The sequence below is a fragment of the Ranitomeya imitator genome, chromosome 1 (assembly GCF_032444005.1).
Source record: "Ranitomeya imitator isolate aRanImi1 chromosome 1, aRanImi1.pri, whole genome shotgun sequence".
NCBI lineage: Eukaryota > Metazoa > Chordata > Amphibia > Anura > Dendrobatidae > Ranitomeya > Ranitomeya imitator.
In genome coordinates, this window is record NC_091282.1 from 1,087,894,790 (window position 1) to 1,087,914,790 (window position 20,001).

Genomic DNA, 20,001 nt, shown 5'->3' on the forward strand with positions numbered 1-20,001 from the left:
TCATATATACCATGCATCTCCTGTATCAAAAGGCCTTAAAATATAAATTATAATGAATGTAAGTAATGAATGAATAGGCAAAGTGTATGTAAAGCATATAGCTGTAGCTTTTATACTACTGTCCTTGACTTGGAAATCTAAAAGGATACCCCAAACATTTGCAGAAGGTTGTCAACGGTCTTGACATTTCTGGACAGTCCATAAAAGCACCTTTTTTTTTTTTTTTTTTACAGTCTATAATTTGGTAATTGCTACTATGTTCTTCGTATCAGCGTTTTCACCTACAGACACACTACAGTGCAAATGCTTCTACATATGAATGGTTTCAAAAATAGAAATGTTGTTAATTCATTGTTATCAATTAAGAAAATGCAGTGAACAAAAAAGAGAAATCTAAATCAAATCAATATTGGGTGGGCTCACCCATTATCTTCGAGACATCAATACTTCTAGGTGCACTCGAGCAGTTTGTGAAGAAACTCACCGGAAAGGATGTTACAAACGTCTTGGAGAACCAACCACAGATCTGTGCATGTAGACTTATACACACCTTTCTGTCTGCTCATGTAATCCCAAACAGATTTGATGATGTTGAGATCAAGACTCTGAGGCCATATCATCACTAGGACTCCTTGTCCTGCTTTATACTGGAGCTAGTTATTATTTTGTCTGTATGTTTGGGGTTATTGTCTTGCTGCATAATACATTTGGAGACAGTCAGACGCCTCCCTGATGGTGCTGCATAATGAATAAGAACCAGTTTTTTTCAGCATTGAGGACACCATTAATCCTGACAATCTCCAATTTTATATGCTGAAATGCAGTCTCCAACTTGAAGAGAACCTCCACCATGTTTCACTGCTGCCTGAAGACACCATATTTTCAGCAATAGTTAAGTCACTTGGCCTTGTTTCCATGTTGAAGGTATGGTTTTAGTCCAGAATTCTCTGAGCAATAAATGAGTGCAGCTGGGTACCACTGGTTGCTCCCAGCTTCCAATTTCGAAGGGATACAAAAATGTTGTGTCTTTCATCTGCTGTACTAAGTTTCATTGACCGACCATTGCGTCTACAGTCCTCAGTGTTGCCCATTTCTAGCTGCTTCATCTAAGGCCGGCGTCACACTCAGCGTATGCAAATACGGTCCGTATATTACGGCCGTAATACGCTGAAAAGTCCCGAAAATAGTGGTCCGTAGCTCCTCCGTAGGCAGGGTGTGTCACCGTTTTTTGCGCATGGCATCCTCCGTATGTAATCCGTATGGCAGCCGTACTGCATGTTTTTATCGCAGGCTTGCCAAACCGACATACGCCTATACAAGAGATCCATGTGTGAAAAAAAAAATAAAAACATATATACTGTCTATATCTATCTCTCTCTCTCTATCTCTATCTATCTCTATCTATCTCTATCTATCTATATCTAATCAGTAGACACATATATGTATATATTATTTCATCATACAGCGCGAGATAGCAAAAAGCCGGTAATTCAATTACCGGCTTTTGCTTTCTCCTTCCTAAACCCGACACGATATGAGACATGGTTTACATACAGTAAACCATCTCATATCACCATTTTTTTTGCATAATCCACACTACTAATGTTAGTAGTGTGTATCTGCAAAATTTGGCCGTTCTAGCTCTTAAAATAAAGGGTTAAATGGCGGAAAAAATTGGCGTGGGCTCCCGCGCAATTTTCTCCGCCAGAGTAGTAAAGCCAGTGACTGAGGGCAGATATTAATAGCCTGGAGAGGGTACATGGTTATTGGCCCCCCCCCCTGGCTAAAAACACCTGCCCCCAGCCACCCCAGAAAAGGCACATCTGGAAGATGCGCCTATTCTGGCACTTGGCCACTCTCTTCCCATTCCCGTGTAGCGGTGGGATATGGGGTAATGAAGGGTTAATGCCACCTTGCTATTGTAAGTATATTGTTGGTTTATTATGTTTTTTCTTTTACAGAACGAGGGTCTTCAGTGATTGGATTGGGCGTTAAATAAAATATTACAACAACCTTTGTTTTTATTTCATTAAAATAATTTTTAATAATGTGTGTGTGTTTTTTTTAACCCTTTCATTCAATTGGATTAATAATGGATAGGTGTCATAATTGACGCCTCTCCATTATTAATTTGGCTTAATGTCACCTTACAATAGCAAGGTGGCATTAACCCTTCATTACCCCATATCCCACCGCTACACGGGAATGGGAAGAGAGTGGCCAAGTGCCAGAATAGGCGCATCTTCCAGATGTGCCTTTTCTGGGGTGGCTGGAGGCAGGTGTTTTTAGCCAGGGGGGGGGGGGGGCAATAACCATGGACTCTCTCCAGGCTATTAATATCTGCCCTCAGTCACTGGCTTTACTACTCTGGCGGAGAAAATTGCGCGGGAGCCCACGCCAATTTTTTCCGCCATTTAACCCTTTATTTTAAGAGCTAGAACGGCCAAATTTTGCAGATACACACTACTAACATTAGTAGTGTGGATTATGCAAAAAAAATGGTGATATGAGATGGTTTACTGTATGTAAACCATGTCTCATATCATGTCGGGTTTTAGGAAGGAGAAAGCAAAAGCCGGTAATTGAATTACCGGCTTTTTGCTATATCGCGGCTGTATGAAGTAAGAATATATATACATATATGTGTCTCACTGACATAGAATAGGTATATATATATATGTGTACATATTTATTCTACCTATTCTACTGTAAGCTGTCAGTGTGATTTTACTGTACACCGCACTGAATTACCGGCTTTTCTCTGTAACAGCGCTGCGTATTTCTCGCAAGTCACACTGCTGGTCCGTGTGTAATCCGTATTTTTGGGGCTTCCATAGACTTTCATTGGCGTTTTATTTGCGCAATACGGTGACAAACGCAGCATGCTGCGATTTTCTACGGCCGTAGAAAGCCGTATAATACTGATCAGTAAAATACGGCAGATAGGAGCAGGGGCATAGAGAATAATTGTGCCGTATTTTTTGCGAGTTTTACGGACGTAGTTTCTGCGCTCTTACGTCTGTAAAACTCGCAAGTGTGACGCCGGCCTAAAGAACATGAACAGTGCATCCTGATAGCACAGGCTGCTTTGAAATTTATGCCTAAAAAAACTTTGCTGATGCAGTATAACTACGTTGTATTTTGAGCTAAGCTCAGCCTTGCCATGGTGTATGATGTGTGCCATGAAACTGTCTTCCACAACCTCCTCACCTTTGTAGCCATTTCTCACTGTTAAAGCTTCCTGCATCGCTGTTTGCGTCAGTTAATGACTGTGTTTCTACCTCCATATGAAAATGATCATTATCACCTGCTTAGTATAAATTACCTATACACCTGACTATAATGCTACATTTCTCTGACATTTTTTTTTATCTGAATCTACAAGAATTGATGCTCTTTTGAACATGAGTGGTCACACCAAATATTGGTTTGATTTAGATTTCTCTTTGGTTTATTCACTTTGCATTTCATTAATTAATAAAAATGACTTATGAACACTTTCTTTTTAAAGCATTCTTACTTTGCATCATTTTTTCCACACCTGACTAAAACTATTGCACAGTATCAATGTATGTATGTCTTTAGGTCTGTGAAAAAAAATGTTGGCTGTAAATGATTTCGGTAAAAGTTGGCCAGAAAATATAAAAAGAAAAAAGTTGTCTCCCTGTTCCCCCCACTGCTCTCCAGACATCCTAATGAATAGCAGGTAATACCCTCCACTGCTTGGCTGAACTGGCATACCTCGGTTTACAGTAGACAACAAGGAACGCCATTAACACATGGTCTTTATTGTCCTCCTGAAGCGGTGCTCCTGTATTTTGGGGACGGGCACCACTAGCACAGCTTACCTTCTGTGCGTTAACATTACATAGATTTCTTGCACCAGGATCTCAGCTGCTCCAGGTTTGCAGTGTATTGTCCCATCGATTAATTCCTTGGAAACATTTAGTTTCTTCTTCATGAAGAACTGAGAAGATAACAGAAGGATTAGAGTCTTCCGCTGCCTATGTCAGAGCGTGAAGAATGGGGAGCTCTTACCTTCTCTAGTAGTGACCAGTTCCCTAATTTTGCAGGGAGTGAAGTTCCATTTTCAAACGAATGCATCTGGATGTCATCGGGGTAATACCAGGAGAAGATCTCTGCGGTGATATATCCATTCGAGAGGTCTCTAAGTAAGCAATACTATTAATTAGCCCTGGAGCAAATCAGCTCACAGGACCCTGGTCCATTGGCTACGTACGTAATCTATGGGCATTGGACAGGAGTAGCGAGAACCGCCTCTTACCTCCCGGGATCCCCGGCTCTTCCGTATCATCATTGCGGAGTGACACATGTGAGGTCTAACTAGGCTGGCTAATCAAGAGAAGAGCAAAGGATGCAATCAGGTAAGAAGTGATTCTCGCCGCTCACGTCCAGCAATCTTAGACTACTGAATGGAGCACGGGCCTGGAAATCGATTTGTGAACATAGGACCGTATGTGGTCATTAAAGGGGTCTATAGCATAACCCTGGCAATTGGGGGTTAACAAATGCTTGATAATATTATTACTTTCCTATTTATGTCAGGTCATTTATATGGTGACAACATATTTTGTGGCGCAGGGCATCAGTCCCTGTACACAACCATGAGGCTCCTGCTACTCAGCCAATCTCAGACTCATGGTGGGGTCCCACTGGTTACAAATCACATCTAATGACTGTCTATGCCGTAACCTGCACACTGTGACCAATCGTAGAAACAATTACCCTGAATAGTAGGGAAGGACATGCAAACTCCGTGAAGAAGTAGCCCTAATTTCAGGGTTCAAGGATTTAAAGAGTATTCCCATCTCCAAGATCCTATCCCAATATGTAGTAGGTGTAATAATAATAACATAGTAGCATAGCATAGTATTTAAGGTTGAAGGAAGACTTTAAGCCCATCTAGTTTAACCAATATCCTAACCTAACATGCCCTAACATGTTGATCCAGAGGAAGGCAAAAAAACCCATGTGGCAAACAGTAAGCTCCACATTGGGGAAAAAAATTCCTTCCCGACTCCACATACGGCAATCAGACTAGTTCCCTGGATCAACGCCCTATCAACGAATCTAGTATGTATACCCTGTAACATTATACTTTTCCAGAAAGGTATCCAGTCCCCTCTTAAATTTAAGTAATGAATCACTCATTACAACATCATACGGCAGAGTTCCACAGTCTCACTGCTCTTACAGTAAAGAATCCGCGTCTGTTATTATACTTAAACCTTTTTTCCTCAAGACGTAGATGATGCCCCCTTGTCTCTGTCTCAGGTCTATGATTAAAAAGATCATCAGAAAGGTCTTTGTACTGTCCCCTCATATATTTATATATTAACATAAGATCACCCCTTAGTCTTCGTTTTTCCAAACTAAATAGCCCCAAGTGTAATAACCTATCTTGGTATTGCAGACCCCCCAGTCCTCTAATAACCTTGGTGGCTCTTCTCTGCACTCGCTCCAGTTCAGCTATGTCTTTCTTATACACCGGAGACCAGAACTGTGCACAGTATTCTAAGTGTGGTCGAACTAGTGACTTGTATAGAGGTAAAACTATGTTCTCCTCATGAGCATCTATGCCTCTTTTAATGCATCCCATTATTTTACTTGCCTTTGCAGAAGCTGCCTGACACTGGCCACTAAATGTGAGTTTATCGTCCGCTCATACACCCAGGTCTTTTTCAGTGGCCGTGACAGTTTTGCCCAGAGTTTTACAATTAAGCATTAGTGATGAGCGAATATACTCGTTACTCTAGATTTCCCAAGCACACTTGGGTGACCTCCGAGTATTTTTTAGTGCTCGGAGATTTAGTTTTCCTCACCTCAGCTGAATGATTTACATTTACAATGATTACATGCGGGGATTCCCTAGCAACCAGTGTTATGATCTGGTGATTAAGGAGCGACATGCGTCTAGCTCTGAGCAGGTGGCAACTATACTGACCACAGTCCTTAAGCTCAACACAACACTAGAAGTAGCCGTGGAATGCTCCTAACTCTGACTAGGCATCTCGTCACAGCCTAAGAGCTAACTACCCCTAAAGATAGAAGCAGGAAAACTATCTTGCCTCAGAGAAAATCCCCAAAGGATAGATTAGCCCCCCACAAATAATGACTGTGAGAGGAGAAGGAAATGACATACGTAGTATGAAACAAGATTTAGCACAGGAGGCCACTTCTAGCTAGATAGAAATAGTACAGAACAGAACGCTGTGCGGTCAGTAATAAAAACTAGAAAAAGTCCACCGCAGAGAAATGCAAAAATCTCCACACCTGACTAAAGGTGTGGAGGGCAAACTCTGCTGCCCAGAGCTTCCAGCTTAGCTGAATAGATCCATACTGAAAAGCTGGACAAATGACCAAAAACAAAGAAAGTGCTGAACAACAAAGTCCACAACAAGAGAACAGCAAAAGGACAAGCAAGGACTTAGCTTAGATGAACTGGTCAGAGTGTCAGGAAAGTCCTAAGAGCAATGACTCCAGGCAGGAACAATTGACAACTGACATTGAATGAGGGATAAGGCCAGACTAATATAGCCGAGCCAGAAAGACGATCAGTGAAAACAGCTGCTGAAGCTAAATCCAAGAAGCAGCCATACCACTAAAAACCACAGGAGGGAGCCAAAGAGCAGAACTCACAAAAATGCTACCTACAACCACCGGAGGGAGCCCAAGAGCGGAATTCACAACAAACCAGGCAATCCCCACATGTACTCAGCCTGGCTAACAGATGCAAATCATTCAGCTGCGGCGATGAAAACTAAATCTCCGAGCACTAAAAAATACTCTGAGGACACCCGAGCGTGCTCGGGAAATCTCGAGGAACAAGTATATTCGCTCATCACTATTAAGCACATAATTATCCATCTTATTTCTTCTACCCAAGTGCATGACCTTACATGTATCCCCGTTATAGCTCATTTGCCATCAGCCCAAGCTTCTAGTTTACATAAATCATCCTGTAATATAAAATTGTCCTCCTCTGTATTGATTACCCTGCAGAATTTAGTGTCATGTGCAAATATTGAAATTCTGCTCTGTATGCCCCCTACAAGGTAATTAATAAATATGTTAAAAAGAAGAGGGCCCAATACTGACCCCTGTGGTACCCCACTGCTAACCGCGACCCAGTCCGAGTGTGCTCCATTAATAATCACCCTTTGTTTCCTATCCCTGAGCCAGCTCTTAACCCACTTACACATATTTTCCCCTGTCCCCATTGTTCTCATTTTATGTATCAACCTTTTGTGTGGCACCGTATGAAAAGTTTTTGAAAAATCCATATACACCATGTCCACTGCTGTAGATAAGCCCATGATTTAACCTGAAAGATAAGAAAAACAAGATTATATTCACCCAGGGGCGATCCCGGTGCAGTCCGGTCCGATGGGCATCTCAGGTCCGGGTCCGCGCCTCCCATCTTCATGCGCAGGCGTACTTTATCTACCCTGTTGAGGGCAGAGCAAAGTACTGCAGTGCGCAGGTGCCGGGAAAGGTCAGAAAGGCCCGGTGCCTGCGCACTGCAGTACTATGCTCTGCCCTCAACAGGGCAGATAAAGTACGCCTGCGCAGGAGCCGCAACAAGAAGCAAAGAAGAGGACGTCATTGCATGAGGATGGGAGGCGCCGGACCCGGACCTGCGACGCCCATCGGACCGGACCACAGCGGGACCGCCCTTGGGTGAGTATAATCTAGCTTGTATTTCTGATCTTATGGTTACACCGGGGGCTTATCTACAGCATTACAGAATGATGTAGATAAGCCCCTGATGCCAGTGGCCGCAATTTATAGGGCCAAAATGAGGTGACAGATTCGCTTTAACCCATCTTACTCTTTCATCATGTTTACATATGCCCTTACAGTGCTTGCTCCACTAATCCTCTCTCTCCTTCGCTATCCACAAACCCCAACACCCTCTAACCAAATAATCATCTCCCCTTCCCTCTTTCCTCCCCACCTGATCTCCTCTGCTGACCTGCTCAACCTCAAATCTGTCCTAATAAAACAAAACAAGCCGCCCACTCTCCTCCCACCTGCTCTCCCTTTCTCTTCTTTTCACTGCTGATGACATATCTCCCAACCCTGGACCCCCACAGCTCATGCCCCCCCATTACTACCCCCTCCTACCACTCCCTATCTAATATGAGCTACCGCAATCTTTCCAACGTAAAACCCGTGCCCCTGACGCCCACCCCCCTGCTCCCTCTCTGTGGAGCACTCTGGAATGCCCGCTCAATCTGCAATAAGCTTCCTGTGATTCATGACCTTTTTCTCTCTCACAAGCTTGCCTTCCTCGGCCTCACAGAAACATGGCTAACACCCTGACACCGCCTCCCCTGCTGCGCTGTGTTACGGTGGCCTCCACTTCACCCACACCCCTCACCCTGGCAACAGACATGGTGGAGGAGTGCGTCTTCTCCTTTCTTCTAACTGCACCTTTAACCCAATCTCACCTCTACCCTCCCTTATCCTCCCCTCTTTTGAAGTCCACTCTGTCCGCATCTACTCTCCCTCCAAGTGGCCATCATAAACTGACCTCCGGGCCTGACCACTGCTTTTTTCGCCAATTCTCCACCTGGCTATTTCACTTTCTCTCTGCTGACATTCCCAACATTGTCATGGCTGACTTCAACATCCCCACTGATACCCTTCAGTCAACAGCCTCCAAACTCCTGTCCCTTACTTCATCTTTTGGACTTACTGAGTGGTCCTCTGCAGCCACTCACACAGACGGAAATACACTAGACCTGGTCTTCACCCGTCTCTACTCTCTATCTAACTTCACCACCTCCCCTCTCCCTCTATCCGACCACCATCTGCTCACTTTCTCATCCCTGTCCTCCTCACCGTTCACCCATGTCCAGCAACATGCACATCCCTGGAGAAACCTCGCACACCTAGACACCCACAAACTCTCTGACTCTATCCTGCCACTGGCATCCATATCCTCACTTCACAACATAGACAGTGTCACTGCTTTCTACAATGCCACTCTCACATCATATATTGACAAGGTTGCCCCTCTCGTTCATGGCAGAGTGCGACGTATCAATAGACAACTCTGGCACAATAACATCACTAAAAAGCTCTGGCAAGTGTCCAGGGTTGCAGAGCAGTGTTGGAAGAAAACACATTCGCAACACGACTTCACTGCACTCAAACCGGCAACACTCACTTTTATATCTGCTCTCACCTCTGCTAAACAGGCCTACTTCACAACCCCCCGTATCTTCCCTGTCCTACAACCCCAAACAGTTATTCAAAACCTTTAACTCCCTCCTCCAACCCCCACTGCCCCCTCCAACCTCCGTCATCTCTGCTGAGGACTTTGCCACACACTTTAAAAATAAGATCAACCAAACAAGGCAAGTCTTCATTGTTTAACCACCACAACCCCTTTGTATACCAGACCAATGCCCAAACCCCATAACCTCCCTATGCAACATCACTGAAAGGGGGCTTAATTGTCTCCTCTCCAAATCGCACCTCACCACCTGTGCATTCGACCCCATCTCACCTCCTCCCCAACCTCACCGCCACTCTTATCCCATCCCAAACCCACCTCTTCAACCTATCACTAACTTCTGGCACCTTCCCTTCTGCTTTCAAACATGCCACAATCACGCCTATCCCATAGTTTGTAAGCTTGCGAGCAGGGCCCTCACTCCTCCTGGTATCTGTTTTGAACTGTATTTCTGTTATGCTGTAATGTCTATTGTCTGTACAAGTCCCCTCTATAATTTGTAAAGCGCTGCGGAATATGTTGGCGCTATATAAATAAAATTATTATTATTATTATTATTATTATTATCCTTAAAAAGCCAATCCTCGATCCAAATACTATGTCCAGCTATCATCCAATATCGCTGCTCCCATTCACTTCCAAACTCCTGGAGCAGCACGTCCACGCTGAACTTTCCTCCCACCTCTCATCTAACTTGCTGTTTTACAATCTACAATCTGGTTTCCATGCCCATCATTCAACTGAGACTGCCCTGACCAAAATCACTAACGACCTACTTACAGTCAAAGCTAACGGACAATACTCTATACTCCTGCTTCTAGACCAGTCCTCTGCTTTCGACACAGTGACCACTGCCTACTACAGATCCTCTCCTCCTTTGGCATCAAAGACCTCGCCCTATCCTGGATCTCCTTGTACCTTTCCAACCGCACATTCAGCGTCTCCCACTCCTACACTACCTCCTCATCCCACCCTCTCTCTGTTGGAGTCCCCCAAGGCTCTGTTCTAGGACTCCTACTCTTCTCAATCTATACACTTGGCCTGGGACAACTCAAAAAGTCTCATGGATTCCAGTACCACGTTTATGCTGATGACACTCAGATCTACCTTTCTGGCCCAGATGTCACCTCTCTGCTGTCTAGAATCACGGAGTGTCTATCAGCCATATCCTCCTTCTTCACCTCTCGCTTCCTCAAACTCAATGTGGACAAATCTGAACTCATCATCTTTCCGCCATCTCCTAGATCTTCCTTACCTGACCTATCTATCACAATTAACGACATCACGCTTACCCCTGTACCAGACGTCCGCTGCCTCGGGGTAACCCTTGACTCTGCCCTGTCCTTCAAACCGCACATCCAAGCTCTTTCCACCTCCTGTCGCCTCCAGCTCAAAAATATCTCCAGAATCCGTCCTTTCCTCAACCGTCAATCTACTAAAATGCTTGTGCATGCCCTCATCATCTCCCGCCTTGACTACTGCAACATCCTTTTCTGTGACCTCCCTGCTAACACCCGTGCACCTTTCCAGTCCATCCTTAACTCTGCTGCCCGATAAATTTATCTCTCCTCGCTACTCCTCCGGTCTCCCCTCTGCAAATCTCTTCACTGGCTCCCATTCCCTCAGCGTATCCAGTTCAAATTACTAATACTAGCCTACAAAGCCATCCATAACCTGTCTCCTCCATATATCTCTGAACTAATCTCCCGATATCTTCCCTCATGTAATCTCCGGTCCTCTCAAGACCTCCTTCTCTCCAGACTTATTCGCTCCTCACCCGACCGCCTCCAAGACTCCTGAATATCCCCCATCCTCTGGAATTCTTTGCCCCAACACGTCCGACTATTAACCACATTCGGATCCTTCAGACGGAACCTGAAAACCCACCTCTTCAGGAAAGCTTACAGCCTGCACTGACCCCGCTGCCTCCTCACCACTACCGAAGCTACCGCCTCACCAACACCGGAGCTCCTGCAGCCCTCAACCTACTGTCTCCTTCCCCACCATCCTGTAGAATGTAAGCCCGCAAGGGCAGGGTCCTCGCCCCTCTGTATCAGTCTGTTATTGTTAGTTTTCTTACTGTAAGTGATATCTGTAATTTGTATGTAACCCCTTCTCATGTACAGCACTATGGAATCAATGGTGCTATATAAATACAGTTACCGTATATATTCGAGTATAAGCCGAGATTTTCAGCCCAAATTTTTGGGCTGAAAGTGCCCCTCTCGGCTTATACTCGAGTCAAGGTGGGCGGCAGGGTCGGCGGGTGAGGGGGAGAGGGCGCTGAGGCATACTTACCTGCTTCCAGCGATCCTGGCGCTCCCCCTGCCGTCCCACGGTCTTCTGTGCTGCAGCTCTTCCCCTCTTCAGCGGTCACGTGGGACCGCTCATTAGAGAAATTAATAGGCGGCTCCACCTCCCATAGGGGTGGAGCCGTCTATTCATTTCTCTAATCAGCGGTGCCGGTGACCGCTGATAGAGGAAGAAGCTGCGGCACCGAAGACAGCTGTCCGCGGGAAGGAGCTGGATGCCGGGAGCAGGTAAGTATGTCATATTTACCTGTCCCCGTTCCAGCCGCCGGGCGCCGCTCCATCTTCCCAGCGCCGCTCCATCTTCCCGGCGTCGCTCCGCTCTGACTGTTCAGGTCAGAGGGCGCGATGACACATATAGTGTGCGCGGCGCCCTCTGCCTGATCAGTCAGTGCGCAGAGACGCCGGGACCGGACGCCGGGAGCTGCAAGCAACAGAGGTGAGTATGGCATTTTTTTTTATTGCAGCGGCAGCAGCGGCACAGATTTATGTGGAGCATCTATGGGGCAGTATGAACGGTGCAGAGCATATATGGCACAGCTATGGGGCAGTATGAACGGTGCAGAGCACTATATGGCACAGCTATGGGGCAGTATGAACGGTGCAGAGCACTATATGGCACAGCTATGGGGCAGTATGAACGGTGCAGAGCACTATATGGTACAGCTATGGGGCAGTATGAACGGTGCAAAGCACTATATGGTAGATCTATGGGGCAGTATGAACGGTGCAGAGCACTATATGGTACAGCTATGGGGCAGTATGAACGGTGCAGAGCACTATATGGCACAGCTATGGGGCAGTATGAACGGTGCAGAGCACTATATGGTACAGCTATGGGGCAGTATGAACGGTGCAGAGCACTATATGGCACAGCTATGGGACAGTATGAACGCTGCAGAGCACTATATGGCACAGCTATGGGGCAGTATGAACGGTGCAGAGCACTATATGGCACAGCTATGGGGCAGTATGAACGGTGCAGAGCACTATATGGTACAGCTATGGGGCAGTATGAACGGTGCAGAGCACTATATGGCACAGCTATGGGGCAATAATGAACGGTGCAGAGCACTATATGGCACAGCTATGGGGAAATAATGAACGGTGCAGAGCACTATATGGCACAGCTATGGGGAAATAATGAACGGTGCAGAGCACTATATGGCACAGCTATGGGGAAATAATGAACGGTGCAGAGCACTATATGGCACAGCTATGGGGAAATAATGAACGACGCAGAGCACTATATAGCACAGCTATGAGGCAATAATGAACGGCGCAGAGCACTATATGGCACAGCTATGGGGAAATAATGAACGGTGCAGAGCACTATATGGCACAGCTATGGGGCAGTATGAACGGTGCAGAGCACTATATGGCACAGCTATGGGGCAATAATGAACGGCGCAGAGCACTATATAGCACAGCTACGGGGCAATAATGAACGGTGCAGAGCACTATATGGCACAGCTACGGGGCAATAATGAACGGTGCAGAGCACTATATGGCACAGCTATGGGGAAATAATGAGCGGTGCAGAGCACTATATGGCACCGCTATGGGGAAATAATGAGCGGTGCAGAGCACTATATGGCACCGCTATGGGGAAATAATGAACGGTGCAGAGCACTATATGGCACAGCTATGGGGAAATAATGATCTATTTTTATTTTTGAAATTCCCCGGTAAATGCTACATTTCCACCCTAGGCTTATACTCGAGTCAATAAGTTTTCCCAATTTTTTGTGGCAAAATTAGGGGGGGTCGACTTATACTCGGGTCGGCTTATACTCGAGTATATACGGTATATGAAAAAGTTTGGGCACCCCTATTAATCTTAAGCTTAATGTTTTATAAAAATTGTTGTTTTTTTGCAACAGCAATTTCAGTTTCATATATCTAATAACTGTTGGACACAGTAATGTTTCTGCCTTGAATTGAGGTTTATTGTACTAACAGAAAATGTGCAATCTGCATTCATACAAAATTTATCAGGAGTTGTATGCCAAAATCATCAGTATTAAAACAATAAAAGACCTGACAAATTTCAGTTGGTGGATAATGAATCTATAATATATGAAAGTTTAATTGTAATCATTACATTATGGTAAATAATGAAATTTTACACTATATGCTAATTTTTTGAGAAGGACCTGTATGCCTGAAACCACTGATAACCTGCACTCAAGATGTAACGATTAGTGCCTACGCTCCCCATTCCTGTCCCCTCTAATAGAAGCACCACATTAATAAACTATTAATATTAAAAGCTCTGCCACATACTCAGCCTATCTGCCCCCAAAGGGAACACCTTACATACATAAATTCAAATGATAGTAAAACCTAAGATTGCACACATTACATATCCAATACAACATACTTGTTAAACGATATCAATTTTTATTATAACTAATTAAAACTTATAAAACAAAACTAAAACCTAAATATAATTGTACAAATAGATAAAATGAATAAATAAATAAATGCAGAATAACTGTACCCATTCATGGAAGCACGTCTTGGGATGTACATAGGGTCCCAGCAATACACACTTCATGCTCCATAATGGGCCGTTACTACAATGTTAATAAAAATGCGTACAATTCTAGCTCACAATTTAATCCCCTAGGATGCAAACTATCTAGGGTGAAGATCCATTGGGATTCAAGACGAGACATTTTTCCAAGAAAATCCCCACCTCTTTTATCTGGACGTACAATTTGAATGCCACAGAAAGATGTGCCTTTTAGGGATTGCCCATGTTTCTCCCTAAAGTGGCGGGAGAGTGGATGACCCACAAACCCCTTCTGTATATTTTTAAAATGTTCCCTAATCCGTACTTTTAGTTGGCGTTTGGTACGGCCAATATACAACTTCTTGCATGGGCATTGAATTAAATAAATGACCCCAGCGGTATGGCAGGATATACAATCTTCGATCGTAAAATGTTGGCTAGCATTTGAGTCCAGGAATGTCAATTGTCTCATTTTTTTAAAAGAGGTGTGCATACAACCATAACACCCTTTGCATGGTAAAAAGCCCTTTTTAGAATGATTGGATACTACTAAATCCTCTGCTTTATTCCCAAGGACCATTCGTGTGGTTTCAGGCATATAACATTGTACCGTAGTTGACGAGGACCAGGCAGGATAGAGTTAATATGCAGCACGCAGTTGGGCTTCCAGCGCGTGTGCATAAATATGGAGCCAGTCATCTGGGGGCGGTAACCCTGAGGAAGGAGTGCGTTACACTCCGAAACGCGTCGGTTTGGTTTTTTGCCCCAGTGTGACTCCGTAGGCCTGTGACGTCACACGCTGCGCAGCAGCGTCGGCCATTTTTTCAGTACATCCAGGATCGCCTCCGGCCGGGACGACTCCTGGCTCTGTACTGTTCATCGGCACCCGGTCCTCTGACTGATCTACTGGTATCCGGTGCGTGCCCAGCTGATCGCCACCGCTCTGAGGAATACTTCTATTCACTAAACTCTGGTCCTCCGCTGTGAAGTACCGCATGCATCCGGGGGTCCGCTCAGTTCCAGCTACTATTTACACCACCATGGTACGTGCTCTACTATTTATTTATTTATTTCTATTATATTGCATATAGTGCACATCCAAATCACTGAGGACTCCAACTGCGGGCTGTACCAGTGTGAACTGACGATTGTGTGAACACCAGTATAGTTTGTTCACTTTATCTTGCCAAGCCTGTTGCACTCAGGTGCAGTAATAATTAATCTGTTTTTAAACCAACCTTTAACCCTTGTAGCGCGGTATTTATTATTTTAATAGATTTTTTAAGCCGCTGGCGGTAGACACTTTTGGCCGGGCCATACTCAGCTGTAACCTACTAAATATTTGTTAAAATATTCAATATAATTCAGGTATATTTTTATTTTTCAATTTTTAAAATGACCAATAATATCATATACAAGGGACAAATACCACAACACCATGACCAGACCACATATTACCAATTTACCACCACATAGTGACTGAATACTACAATACTGATCAGTAATAAAAAAAACAATATTAATATCACCATAAGTGCCATTATACACAGGAGATCTGTACTTAGTATTCAGTGTCTGTGTAGAGGTAATACAATGATCACTGGTGACATTATATACAGGAGCTCTGTATATAGTATACAGTGTATAGTGTCAGTGTATAGGAAACACACTGACTCACCAGTGACGTCTCTAGGTGAAGTCCTTCATCTTTGTTTTTCATCTTTCATCCAGCACAGACCGCCATCATTTCTTCCAGCCAGGACTCATCTCTGCAGGAAATAACACAGTTATCTCGAGCTCCGCTTGCAGAATACATTACTTAGTTTTTTCCAACTTCTACATTACACCACATTAAGAAAAAAAGGCAACATAGTATCACTCTACACAGTAACAGGATCACCCCTCCATTTAAAAAAGTGTCCTCAAAAAAATAAAATAAATACATCACTGCAGTAATAATATCCCTTAATTAGCCCCTATGGTAATAATAATATCCCCCATCCTGGCCCCGTGTATCTCATTCCTTGCTCCAGCCATATGTTCTCCCATCCTGCCCTCATGAGTATCCATTCTGCCCCATATGATCTCCCCATTCTGCCCCATCTGTCTCCATCGTATCCATCCTGCCACATATGATCTCCCCATCCTGCCCCATCTGTCTCCATCGTATCCATCCTGCCCCATGATCCTGCATGATTTGTCTCCAGTCCTGCCCCGTGTCTCCAATCATGCCCGTATCTCCATTTTGCCCCCTATGTCTACAATCCTGCCCCGTGTCTCCAGTCATGCCCCCAATGTCCAGCATTCTGCACCCGTGTCCAGCATTCTCCCACCCCAGCATTCTGCCCCCCTGTCCAGCATTCAGAATTCTGCCGCCCCCGTGTCCAGCCTTCTGCCGCCCCCGTGTCCAGCCTTCTGCCACCCCAGTGTGCAGCCTTCTGCCGCCCCAGTGTGCAGCATTCTGCCGCTCTCAATAAAAAAAAAAAATTCTTCTTACCTGGCCGCTCTCCTGCAGCGAAGCTCCCTCCACTCAGCTGAAGCGCGCACTCTTTTTATTATTAAAACAATAAAAGACCTGACAAATTTCAGTTGGTGGATAATGAATCTATAATATATGAAAGTTTAATTGTAATCATTACATTATGGTAAATAATGAAATTTTACAGTATATGCTAATTTTTTGAGAAGGACCTGTATAACATTGTACCGTAGTTGACGAGGACCAGGCAGGATAGAGTTAATATGCAGCACGCAGTTGGGCTTCCAGCGCGTGTGCATAAATATGGAGCCAGTCATCTGGGGGCGGTAACCCTGAGGAAGGAGTGCGTTACACTCCGAAACGCGTCGGTTTGGTTTTTTGCTCCAGTGTAACTCCGTAGGCCTGTGACGTCACACGCTGCGCAGCAGCGTCGGCCATTTTTTCAGTACATCCAGGATCGCCTCCGGGCGGGACGACTCCTGGCTCTGTACTGTTCATCGGCACCCGGTCCTCTGACTGATCTACTGGTATCCGGTGCGTGCCCAGCTGATCGCCACCGCTCTGAGGAATACTTCTATTCACTAAACTCTGGTCCTCCGCTGTGAAGTACCGCATGCATCCGGGGGTCCGCTCAGTTCCAGCTACTATTTACACCACCATGGTACGTGCTCTACTATTTATTTATTTCTATTATATTGCATATAGCGCACATCCAAATCACTGAGGACTCCAACTGCGGGCTGTACCAGTGTGAACTGACGATTGTGTGAACACCAGTATAGTTTGTTCACTTTATCTTGCCAAGCCTGTTGCACTCAGGTGCAGTAATAATTAATCTGTTTTTAAACCAACCTTTAACCCTTGTAGCGCGGTATTTATTATTTTAATTGGTCTATTTGTTTTTCTGGTAGAGTGTGCACGGATCTGCCTAAATACCTGCAGCACTTGGGTTATCTATTTAGTAGCGCAAGTGTGTTCTATTGTTGGCTTAAAAAATCTATTGGCCAAAACAAAAGCTGCCGGCTATATGTGTGATCCGGTGATGGGAACTTTACGTGTGATAGGTGAGAAGACTCTTTCCAAGAGAGAGCGGTGGGGCTGTGGACAGTTCGAGGGGTGGAGGCGGGGCTGGGGTGGAGCCTGGGCAGAGTCTCAAGGGGGCCCAAAAAATGTTGCCAGTATGGGGCCCCGAAATTCCTAGTGGCAGCCCTGTGGGGGCCTCTAGGACCCTCACTCCCAGGATCCCCCGGTCTGTACTGGACAATCAAAAACCACAGAAAGATACAGTAGAATCCTAGACCAAGCAAAAAACTAACAAAAACAAGGATCCCTAAAAAATAACCTTTATTAGAGCTAGATAAAAGAACTCTTTTCAACAACAATAAAACAATACCAAAAAACACAGAATATGTACCTGTTACTCCCTAGGGAATCGCTATATTACTCACTGCCTAGCAGTGGGGGTAGGCACCCTAATTTACTGCGATAGGCGCCCAAAAAAATCAATCAATCAATATAACGGAGTTCATTCAAAAATCTGTACTGCCAGCATAGGACACAATCATCCTTCGCAGCAAGAAGGACAAAGATATCCCCACTATGAGATTAGATACCACAGTTACTTATAGTGGGGGATATCTTTGTCCTTGCTGCGAAGGATGATTGTGTCCTATGCTGGCAGTACAGACTTTTGAATGAACTCCGTTATATTGATCTATGAGACGACCTCTGCATTTTTTGTATTTCTTGGTGGTCATTCATTACTCTAGTAACGGTGTATGGAATTATTGGGACAATACTAGTTATATCACATCCTAGTCACCCGGACAATAGTAGGTTTACTGCATTTGGTTTATTCTACACTTTGTCTATTGTCTTGGGTTTATCCTTTTCCCCTATATGACATATCATTTGTTGATAAAACCTTTTTCATCATTTTACATCTATGATAAAATGTAGTTTCTTTATTTTTGCTTTATTTATTTTTGGGGGGAACTAGGGTGTATTGGGACATTTTCTTTATTTTCTATCCTATTGTAGGGATTCTTAAGGGACCCTAGGGTCAGTCGACGTTGAGTGGGGGCGCCTACAGCTTCAAATTCGGGTGCCTACCTCCGCTGCCAGGTAGTTCTTTCCCCACAGGTTCTACCAGGTTTCCTGCATTTTAGGGACCTCTAGGGATTTTTTAGGGTGAGCCGACAAGGCGTGGGGGCGCCTATGGCAGTAAATTCGGGTGCCTCCCCCCACTGCTAGGCAGTGTGTAATATAGCGATTCCCTAGGGAGTAACAGGTACATAGTCTGTGTTTTTTGGTATCGTTTTATTGTTGTTGAAAAGAGTTCTTTTATCGAGCTCTAATAAAGGTTATTTTTCGGGATCCTTGTTTTTGTTCGTTTTTTGCCTGTACCGGACAATCCCTGGAAGGGGTTAATCATGCAGAGAGTGGGCCTGACAGGAGAAGCCGCAGCGCTGGGCCCCGGCCCGTGCTGGCGTTATCTGCAACCTATGGGAAACCCCACACCAGGAGAACCACCCCCAGCATTCCCTGCAGATACCTTCGGAAGCTCTTGGGGAAGACGCTGAGGTCCAGGCTCTGCAGCCATTTCAGCACGTCTCTGGGGACCCCGCTCTTTTTCGGGGCCTCGGAATATGACGTCATTATGACCGGACACGCCGCTTCTGCCACCGCACCGGACAGCCAGCGTTCTATGTAACCAGGCAACCGTTACTATGACTACGGGTGTACACCAATGAGGAACCCTGCCCTCTGCCGGTGACGTCACTAGTGTGGGGCGGGCTCATTATTATCACATGACGCAGAGATAGAGATAACGTCCAGCTTCATAGGGGAGTGTGCAGCCATGAGCGCCCCCTGCTGTCTGTGCACGTAATTACCCCACAGGGAAGGATCGGCTTATATGTAGCCGGTCAGCTCGGTCTCTTAACCCTTTCACTGCAGGATAGTTTCTTGATCTGCGGGGTTTTTTTTGCTTGGATTATGTCCCTGTAGGATAGGACTTTTTATGTATGAGTAACGCCACTACTCACTGTAGCATGGAGTAACAATGGATGCAGAGAATGAAGTAAGTTTCTGAATTCCTGCTGATTAGTGATGGGTGAAAAAGCTCGGATAAGCTGTTACCCAGCATGCTCTGGGGCTAACCGAGGGTCTTCAGCGTGCTCAGATAAGGTGTTACCCAGCATGCTCTGGGGTAGCCGAGGGTCTTCAGCGTGCTCAGATAAGGTGTTACCCAGCATGCTCTGGGGTAACCGAGGGTCTTCAGCGTGCTCAGATAAGGTGTTACCCGGCATGCTCTGGGGTAGCCGAGGGTCTTCAGCGTGCTCAGATAAGGTGTTACCCAGCATGCTCTGGGGTAGCCGAGGGTCTTCAGCGTGCTCAGATAAGGTGTTACCCAGCATACTCTGAGGTA

General features: G+C 45.2%; 1 protein-coding gene across 1 annotated transcript in view; it reads right to left on the minus strand.

Moving 5' to 3' along the window:
- Positions 1–19,309, minus strand: part of SPATA4 (spermatogenesis associated 4) — a 29,256-nt gene extending 9,947 nt beyond the window's left edge. The window contains exons 1-3 of the mRNA XM_069744261.1: positions 19,126–19,309; positions 4,039–4,168; positions 3,849–3,967 (exon numbers count right to left, since the gene is read on the minus strand). Coding sequence (XP_069600362.1) covers positions 3,849–3,967; positions 4,039–4,168; positions 19,126–19,229 — 353 coding nt within the window. The 5' untranslated portion in view covers positions 19,230–19,309. The remainder of the gene's footprint in view (positions 1–3,848; positions 3,968–4,038; positions 4,169–19,125) is intronic.
- Between the last annotated feature and the right edge of the window lie 692 nt (positions 19,310–20,001).